At 42.7% G+C, this 10,320-nt stretch overlaps 1 protein-coding gene across 1 annotated transcript; it reads right to left on the bottom strand.

Moving 5' to 3' along the window:
• Positions 1–2,859: 2,859 nt before the first annotated feature.
• Positions 2,860–8,330, bottom strand: tent5ba (terminal nucleotidyltransferase 5ba). The gene is made up of 2 exons (XM_073485491.1): positions 7,942–8,330; positions 2,860–4,440 (listed from the first exon to the last, which is right to left on the bottom strand). The coding sequence occupies exons 1-2, from the start codon at positions 8,095–8,097 to the stop codon at positions 3,412–3,414; spliced, it is 1,185 nt and encodes a 394-aa protein (XP_073341592.1). The 5' UTR covers positions 8,098–8,330; the 3' UTR covers positions 2,860–3,411.
• Positions 8,331–10,320: the final 1,990 nt, after the last annotated feature.

The raw sequence follows: 10,320 nt of genomic DNA, 5'->3' as shown, positions 1-10,320 counted from the left end.
GGATTCATATTGACCCAATGGTCTAATGGCAAACATGAAAGAAAAACAAAGAGAACACACCCTGGATGGTCTCTGCCAAAACAATCCCAACCACTTGAAGAAACACACACACAGCACAAAAGGAACAATTTACAGAGAGCTCTAAACACTTCAACATGGTGCCAAAACAAGCAGAGCCAGTAGTGAAAGTGATGGATGACCAGGATGTTGGATTCAAAACATCTTAATCAGAAGAGCCCTTGAACAAGCGAGAAATCGTTTCAAATATTTTCACTGTTAAATTGCAACCAAAATTACCTTTTAGCACCACAACATCCTGTTATTTCATACAGTGGAAGAAAGGCTAAGAAGACGAGGAATAACAGGGGAAAGATTCCATAAACTCTGTCTAAGTGGAAGCAGGTAAATAGGAAAAGCCCGTTAGGAAACACATCGTCATTTGGCTCATTTGCAGTACTGCACTGAGCAGTACTGCAGTTAGTGGTCTGCGAAAGTTTCATGTTGGCACTAATGAACTATCCAATCCATCCTCTACCAATCACACTCATGGGGTTACAAATATAGAGGTAGACTGCATCATCTCCACCATTGTAAAGACCCCACTGGCTCATGAGAGCATTTATAATTTTGAGTTTTATATCAATCAAAACAATAAACTTATTTGCAAGCAGACCCTGAGATCCTACAAAAGCCTCAGATTCACTGCATGTCACTTGGTTTTGGTCTTGTTTTAGTCTTGCACTTAAAACTGGCAATAGACCACTTTTTTGCTTAAACATATCGTCCTGAAGTAAATGCTGATTGTACCATCCGTGTATAGATTGGTTCCCTAAAAACCTCGCTTTCACCATGCCACCATGCTTCGGTCTGGCACCGGGTGAGATTTTTTTTGAAAACTGAAGGTTGAATTACAGCACAAAGGATACTGGTCTGCCATTGCGCAAACCAAAACAGGAAGAGGCATTGTTTTTTCCTGGTTGCTATCCCATGGTAACGGGAGAACAACTATATACCAGTGGAAACTCTAAACTGCACAAGATAAAGAACCCCGCCGGTGGAGGAGGCAAAGAAGGTGAACGGACGGTCACTCAGTGGAGAGCTCCGACATTGTGTCAAAGTCTGCTCTGTCGTTGATCTCTGTTTCCCCTTACCAGCAGGACTCCAGACAGTTCAAACCCGGCATTCTTTCTACCATGTGTTGATGTTTTACTCTGCCTTCTTCATAGCACTGAGATCAGGGTATCTAGGTCAAATTATGAATTTTACGGTTGTTTTTTGCTGTGGACAGTAGCCAGGCTGGTAGCAGTATGACCACAAAGGAGCCAACAGTAAGACCACTGAAAAACACAGGTGAACATCAATGCAGCAAAGGCTGAGATATTCTGGCTTTTTTTTTGTAGTATGTGTCTACTGAATCCTACAATTCCCATCATGCAAATTGATAACATCATGTGTTAGACACTCCCTGCCGGGTGAACGTCTCTATCTTTCAAGACTCCTAGCCCTTGTTTGTTATTCAGGTTTTTTGTTAAGAATTTCTAGTCTCAAAGCACAAGCCGAGACAAAGTCTGTGAAGACACCCTGATGATGACATCAGTGCTACGTACAGCGTTTACAAAGGCAGCACTAACAGATACAGATTGTCCTTTGCACCATCTGCAATTGGCTTTTCAAACAAACTATAAATGATCTATGATAGCAGTGTAGGTAATAAGAATGTTTAGTTTTGTTTGTGTATGATGTGTTGTACGTATTTGTGTTTGTGATTCACTCTACTCCATTCCTGTTATTAGCTAGTGCCGTACTCCTGTCTTGCAGAAAGAACCTGTGTCGAAATGTTTGAGTTTTTTGTTTATTTGCGTTTTATTTATATCGTGCTCGCATTATGCAGGTTCCCAATGATGTTGTGTTTAATCACATTACCACAAACTACAGATGCAAATTAGGAGAACTGGTTGCACTGGACTTGGAGGCCACATGGGACACACACATTGCAGTAGGTGGCGAGTCAGGAGGGGCCCCAACGGTGAATCTTTGTCCTGCGTTCCTCCCACATGTTAGTGTGGTCGTGTGTGAAAAGGCAGAGTATTTATAAAGCAGCCCCTCATTGCCTGACATAATATTCAAAACAAAGTTTAATGTGGAGAGGGAATGAATACGTGAGACTCAAACGGCGCGTTAACTTTTTGTTCCCAGTTTGCACAGTGGATGTAAACAATGGCCCGAATGTGACGAGCGAGGCTCGTGAAGCTCTGAGTTCTGCCAATAATCTATATGAGCTGTGTCATTTCCACCGCATCTCTCTTTTGACAAACTTTACAGCTCCAGCTATGTCTGTAAGGATTTTTTAATTCTGACTCATTCAGACAAAACAACATGGATATGGTATCAGTCAAGCAAACAGGGAGGGCTCTCCAGTCGTAGCATGGGTGGGAGAACAGGCCAGTCTTTGTTAAAAAGCTTTAGTATCAGTGAGGAGAGAGAAGCCATTGTGCTTTAGAAAAGCCTCCTTATGGTTCATGTCCTCGGATTGTAATGGATCCCCAGCCTCAGTTTAACGAATGCAACTCACTCCAGACAACAGTATATGCATTTCAATGGGCCTGGTCAGTGGAAATGAGCCGCCTCGTTGTCATCAGCTTATCAAGTAAAGAACAAACAACCTCCCATCTATCTCTATCTAGTCCCAGATTCAATGAAAAACCTGCTGTTTATGATGGTCATGTGAGAATATACGACTCGACTGAGTGAATGGTGAGGCAGTTTCAGATAATGATTAGTTGAAACTAACTGCAGCCCTTAGAAGCAAAGATTGAAACGTCAACAAGGTTCAAATAAAATAACCACCATACAAAAAACTGTAGTTTTTCCTTTTTTTAATCTCACAAAAATGAATGACTTCTGTTCCTGAAAAGAGAGACGGAGTAATCTAGAAAACAGCAACTGCACAGTTCTCACTTTACAGATGTTTTCAGAACATTTCATGGTTCATTTTTAGGCACTTGGAATCATAACAACATTCCCTTTCTGAACAACAAATACATCTTTGGTCCAGTATGTAATTTTAAAAAAATAAAGCCAGAGTATGAAAACAGCACTGGCTTCAAAGTTTGTTTCCTCAAAAATGTATTTTTTTGACATACAATATATATATAAAGCTTCATATAGACTTTTTTTTAATACTTAAACAAGATTTATCGCTACATCTCAGAAATGACCAGCAATCTTACAGATGTTTTGCAAGACAAAAATCAACGTGTCGGCTCAATCGGATGTACAGCAGTACAGGATTGTTTAAGTCAAGTCACATTTGGCAAACATAAGTTTCTTTTTTTTGTATTTTCAGTCCACTTCCTCTGACAGATAAAGAGCGATGGAGACGTGTCCATCTCTGCCCTCCTCACAGTCCATTCAGCTACAGGGCAGCCACGTCTGATATGAATTACTGCACGGTGAGACCTGCGGCGGCTGCACGTGTGCAATATAGTAATTACTGAAGTTGATGTCCTGCACGTACGGCGCTGGCTGGTAGTAACACGTGACATTGGTTACAGTGGGGATGGCGTTCTGCTCAGCCAGCACCCTCAGCGCCAGCATGGAGATGAGGCTGAGCGTCTGACGCCGCTCATGGCCCATTAGACACACGGTGCTTTCATTCACCACTTGGTGCAGAGTCATCAGGCACTCGTACCGTTTGTGCTCCATCCCGGCAAAGTGGTTTTGCAGGTAGGCCTCCAGTTTCCTCTGCTGCTCTCCTATGTCAGAGAAGTCAATGAAGAAGCGCGAGCACATGTAGCGCTGCATCTGCTTCATGTCCGCCTCTGAGGAGGGTCTGAACCCTCGCACCAGCAGGTGGCAGTACTTCAGTAAGCCGCCCCCTCTGATTTCCTCTGGGCTGCGTGTAGCTATGGTCCTCTGACACAGGTGATCCATGGCCTCCTTGAAGTCCCCGTACACGCTCTCCCCGACCACAGTGGGATGAAAGCTCTCAGACATGGGCGTCTCCGAGCAGCGGTCAAACAAGAGCAGAGAATCGAGGCAAATCTGGAAGGAGTCCACGCTGAATTCAAACTGTCGCCGTAAAGAGTCCACAAATTTTAGCTCCACATTCTTGCCTGTGTTGTTGGACAGCGAGATGAGGCTCCAGCGGTCCGTGTCATTACAGACTTTCACCAGTTTCTGTACATAGGCCTCTTTGAGGGTTAGTGCCGTGATGCGCTCCTTAGAGACCCCGGCTGGCAGGAAGTCGAAAAGGCAGTCCAGCACGACGTCCTTCACCAGGCGGAACGCCTGATCGTCTTTCAGCGACACGCCAAAGATCAGGTCCAGGTCCTTGTAGCCCAGTCCGGTGTCCTGATGGAGCACATGGCTGGCAGCCGAGCCATTCAGCCTGACGTCTTTAACACACACACCCCTCTCCTCCAGCCTCGCCCGCACCACCTGGAAGAAGACACAGACACAGAATGTTATTAATGATTAAACAAATGGATTTAACTATGTTCTTGGTCAGGCTTTGAGGGGAAATGATGAAAGAAACAGACGCATCTGAAAAGACTCAAGTTAAACACTTGAAATATGAGCTCCACACAAGCGTAGTGGAAATCAATAGTTTGTGAAGGCAAGATCAATACTGCTGCTTACAAAAGTCCATTTCATCACCATCAGCTTCAGTCTGAATGAAACCTAAAGAGCTGAGACAAAGAGCAGCAGAGCTGGTGCTCTGGGTCAGATTGTCTCATCTTATCACAGACAGTGATAACATTTACAATCCTGAACTGTAGCCAAGAGAGTGAACACCAGTGTGCAAGACAACAAAAAACCCCTTACTTTAGGCTCAACGCCACAACCACAGATCATTAAGGGTCAGCAGAGTTGCCACCCAGCGATCTGGAAGATGTTCAAAAGAACGTCTCGCCTCATTGGAAGAGGGTGATCTAGAGCTGGAAGGGGTCAGCCAACATCACTACCAGCATTTCCCCTGAAGGAAAACAACAGTCCGCTCGTGCCATAAAAACGTTCTGTTCTTTAAACTCTCAGAATCAAAGTGTTCAGTGGAAACATTAATCTGAAGATCTGACATATCAACGACCGGCTGCAGCCGCCTCGTTACATCTGGCAAGCTCGTTGAGAATTTGGTCATTTCCACTCAGTGTACACCTGATGCTAAAGCTGACACCTGTAACAACAAATAAGACAAGCACTTCCACTGAGAAGATATTAAGTGCAATTAGTACATTTGTACAAGCCGGCAGCGCAAATTAGTTGTTACACACTCACGTAGCAATCCTAAATCTCTCCCCGGGCACTGACCTGTCAGATTAGTGTCTGTTAACTCTCTCTCCCATGGTGATCAGATAACGAGCCAGCTCTATTTATACACACTGGGTCAGGCTACTGACGAACAAACATTTGAAGGCAAGTTAGCCCCTCACACAGCGTGTTTAAGGAGCAAAACCATAACAGCATAACCTGGCAGTAATGTAACTGTTCAGCACTGAAGTGGTGTCGATTGGGCTCAAAGTCCAATCAGAAGCTGGAATATTGCAGTTTTTATATGCTGAGGTGATAATCAGGTGTGTCCGAGCAGTCAGAGCCAAATTCAGGGTCAGGTGTACACTTAATAACTCTCCTACCTGAGTACAGGTGAGTGGTTGAGCACCCCCACCCCCACCTTGCTGTCAGAAACACGACTCCTGCCTAATCAAGTCTATCTCACTAAGGCCGGGACAATTAAGTAAGTACACAACTCAACAAAACAAAAGGTGTAGTAGACAGTTTAATGCATATTTCTTACATATTATATCTTTAACACCAAAACAAGAAGCTGAAAGACACTAAATGTGGCAGAGCTGGAATCCCTTTCACTTGATTAATTGTATTTTAATCACATTTTTTCCACAATGAAGAATGTAACTTTACTTTTTAAAATGTTTTTGTAACTGAGTTTTTTTGCATTGTGGCATTTCTACTTTAACTGAAGTGAAGGATGTGAATACCTCCACCACTGTGAGGGAGACGTAAATATAGGCAGTGATGGAATGTAACTGAGTACATTTACTCAAGTACTGTAGTCTACTTAAGTAAATTCTTGGGGTACTTGTATTTTACTTGAGTATTTCCATTTTCTGCTCCTTTATACTTCTACTCTACTGCATTTTGGAGGCAAATATTGTACTTTTTACCCCACTACATTTATTTGATAACTTTAGTTACTAGTTATTTTGCAGATTACATACTGCATGAGCGTTTTATCAGCAATCAGATTTTTAGAAATGATTCAGGTAATGAGAAAAATGCGGAATTTTGGATCAGACAATCGACCAGGCAGTCAATCAGTCTACCACAGTATACAGTGCCCACATATCACCATAGATACTTTTACTTGTACTTTTTATTCTTTTTACAACACTGAAAATGTGAAACAGAAGTGCGTTATAATGAAGTACTGTGGTGCTGCACAGATGTCCTGCACACAAATCCTGTTCTCCAGATGTAAGAAACCATGTTTGGTAAAAACCCAACATATGTACGTTTTTTTTTTTTTCAGTAAAAAAGAAAACTGTGATGCAAAAATTGCAAATCACATCTCAACCCTAAAATAATCACAATATGTTATGTTTGACCTGATCACACAACCCTTATCTCACTTGTTGAGAAAAAAACATAGGTAAGAGGTAAAAGGTAAGAGGCTAACTCATAAGAGGGTGTTGTTTTCTCAGATCTACAGCTATACTTGTAACTCTCTGGACTCTTGAGCCTCACGATGCTGCAGGACAAAGGTTGACACTCTCAATCATCATGCACCCTGTGATGCATAACACAAGAGGCACACCATTACCTAAAAAACAGTTAAATACACATTTTAAGGCTAAAGTGTGCCATTCCCAGTTGTCGTGACAGGAGATTTACTGCTGATCAATGTGCAGCCAGCCTCTTGTGGCAGATTTCAGCTGAATAAAATTATATGAGGTTTCCACAAATCCAGGGGAAACAAGAGTCCCCACATTTGGGGCTCAAACCTGTATTTAAGCCTCCTGCAGGCTCAATGGAGCATTCATCTTTCCACGACCACAAGCACGAAGCTCTGGGATTCACGGGCTCAGGATGTCGGGCTCATCTTGACTATGTCAATGTTTAAATGAAATGGGGGTGAAAATGAATTCTATGACAGATCATCTCACTTTAAAATATCCACTGAATGATCACTTTTAAAACTCTGCACTGGCATTTACACTTGGTGCACGCTCTATAGAGACAGCACAGGAGAGGTGAAATGTGATCCGGCCAGAATGCACAAGAGGCTGGAAATGTGGAGGGACTTTGGCATGTGTCTGTTTCATACATCTGAAGTCCAACCAGGGAAGTGCTCCTGCCTATGTGTGTCCCAGGCTGATGTTTTCGATGGCGGCCCTCAGAAAAACTTTATTTTAAGCGTCAACCAAGAGAAAAGAGTCAGATACATTTGAGAGAACAGTCCTGGCGAGAAATTGGAAGGATGAGTCAAAATGCGAGCATGCCTTCAAAAAGAGGAAACAAAATGATGATGATGTAATGTGTCTTAGAAATACATTTAAGACTGGAAGGATGAACGAAAACCTACATAGGTCATGTCCTGGGTTGGTCAGTGGCTTTTACATTGGGATTTGGAAACCACAAGGGGTCCTTGAGAGCTTTTCAAGAAAGTTACAGACGATTTCATTTTAATATGTACTTCCCCAGGTGGGTGGATATGAAAGAGTGACAATTTCATCCACAGGTTTCACATTATTCAACCCTCCTGCAGTGCAAATATTCAGTTTAAATAATCTAATTCTTAAAAAGGGGTCCCAGTGCTCAAATTTATACAAGACATAAAAAATAATATTTAAAAAAAATAAATTGTAATAAAAATTAAAAAGTGAGTATGTGGATGTGTGTGTGGGGGTCAGCAGGCTACATTACCTGGACGATCTGGCGCGGCTGCACGGACAGAGTGGGGAAGTTACCCCGGCCGTGGATGGGCACAGCCTCCCCGAGGATCGAGTCCAAGCGCTGCACCTGATCCCAAGACAACACGCAGAACCGCCGACTCTGATCCGACGCATCACCGCAAGACATGGCGACGTTAACTTTCAGTCCCCCCCTCCCCGAAAAGAAAAAAACCAAGAGATCAGCTGGATGAATGTGACAGCGCTGTATCCTCTCTCTCAGATATTATATCCCCTGCAGCTGTGAGCTGTGTGCTGTGAGCGGGTCCTGTAGTTCACGCTGAGGTGGAGAGTAGAAAAAGTTTTTCGTGGAGTCAGAGATGTTGAGGTGAGAGTTGGAGAGATCAGCTGCTTCCTCCGGTGTGCGCCGATAAAATCCGGTCAGTCTGGAAAGAACCGATTCATAAGAGGGTTTAAAGGCTGCTCATTAGGATGCGCCCTGTGATTGGCTGCTGTGTTTGGTCATTGATTATGGACGCCCTGTCTGCTGGGAACGCCCTCCGTGTGACGCACTCGACAGGCTCCTCCCCTCTGCGCTGCTCACGCTGCACCCTGCATGCTGACAGGGTTTTCCCTTCCCCCTGACAGCCACCATGAGCTAATGATCTTATGGTTTTGACATTAGTAACAGCATAATTAGGAATAAGCGTTGATGAATGTGGTATTTGGTGTAAGACTAATCAGATATGCTACAGTGATTGAGTGCAGTGATCAGGTTACAGCTGTACAAACAAGCTCCCTCTTCTGATTGTATTTCCTTATTTATCTTCCAGGGAATGTTTGCAGAACATGCAGGATGTTTTTTTTTAATATGTTTTTCCTGTTTCAAGATCACAATCACACGCCACAGACAGGCTAAGCACGCCAAAGAAGGAGGAAGAAGTTGGAGGCTTTGCTCGACGGCACTTCAGCAGTAGCTGTAAGTCACTTTGTCCAATCGAGATTATCCAGAAAACTGAGTTTCCAGTCACAAGTTGGCCAGTGTTTCCCAAAACGTCTGGGCTTGTGACCTCTTTAAACAAGGCACTGTCGTCTTGCTAGCCCTCATCACCAGTTACACATTTATCAGTTGTGACCAGTTCAACCACAAAGTGATGGTTTCTTTTCTGTTTTTCACGTTCATTCGAATCATTTATAGAGACCTGCACGGGTCATTAACCAGTAATAACATGTTTTGTTTTCATCTCTGTTTAATATTTCCTGTTCATTAAAAAGCTGATGTCTAGTTGTACCTCAATTTTGACTAAATTTGTTGTCGGAGTCTTTCTCACTCATCTAAATTTGTCATCAGAGACACCGACACCACAGTATTTGAAATAATTGTATTATGCCAAACAATTGTGCAAATAGAGACTATCTTGTCATGACTCAGTGGCCATCACAACATTATACACACACAAATACTGAGTACTTAGGACCAAACCCATCTTTGATCTTTGTTTGTTTGCTCAGCCTTCATTTCCTTCTCAACTACACACCTGTAAAGCTCTGTGACTTTGTCTTGTAGGCTACAGACAGACATATAAACACCTGGCAAAATACTCAAAACCACTTCTGTCTTCGTTTTTACCGGATTTCCTTAAAAGAGCTGTTAAAACCCACTCTACGCTACCTGCTCAGCACCAAACAGCAGACAGACATAATACATAGTGGAGTGTTTAGCAGCTAAAAAGCCAAAACATTTTCTCAGGAGCTGGTGGAGACCAAAACGGAGCTAAAAGTGGAGTGAATATTACATTCATCAGGTGGCAGGTTGATAACATTTGTGCATGTCTGCTTTGCGTAGTATTATGGAATAATCTACCAATTATTGTCTAGATTGATCGATTGATCTTTGGTCTTGGTCTCAAAAAATAGTGAAAAATGTCCACCCCAGTTTCACAGAGTCAAAGGTGTTGTCTTTAAATGTCTAGTTCTGTTAGTCCAGAACCCAAAGATACACCCTTTAATATGATATAAAATAGAGGAATGCAGAAAATCTCCACATTTGAGAGGCTGAAAACATACATTTCTGCCATTTTTGCATTAAAAATACCTTTAAGTAGGTGTGTCTAGGATGACATTTTACCATGATGACACACACACACACACACACACATACACAGACTCACAAAGTGAAAACAATACCAGCTGACGGTGTTGCAGCTGGTGAATATACAAGATTGTGCAGTTGCGCAAAATGTTTTCGCTAAACTCCAGAGGTCAGCCGCTGAATATTTAAACTCTGATAGCAGGCTATTAAACCTGTTAACTGTTGCCTGCTAATCATACAGATCACACATTTATATCGGTCTTATCATTTTTAGTACGGCCTGTTGAAAGTGGAAGGTCTAACCTTTGAGTTGTTCGTGTG

This window comes from Pagrus major, chromosome 17 (assembly GCF_040436345.1).
Source record: "Pagrus major chromosome 17, Pma_NU_1.0".
NCBI classification, from domain to species: domain Eukaryota; kingdom Metazoa; phylum Chordata; class Actinopteri; order Spariformes; family Sparidae; genus Pagrus; species Pagrus major.
The sequence above is the reverse complement of the archived record's forward strand: the minus strand, read 5'-3'. Positions and strand labels throughout refer to the sequence as shown.

Excerpts from the sequence above, each read along its gene's own strand:
- tent5ba (XM_073485491.1), bottom strand. The coding sequence starts at position 8,097 with ATGTCTTGCGGTGATGCGTCGGATCAGAGTCGGCGGTTCTGCGTGTTG. Across the intron at positions 4,441-7,941 it reads AGCCGCGCCAGATCGTCCAG|GTGGTGCGGGCGAGGCTGGA; the intron begins GTAATGTAGCCT and ends GTCTTCTTCCAG.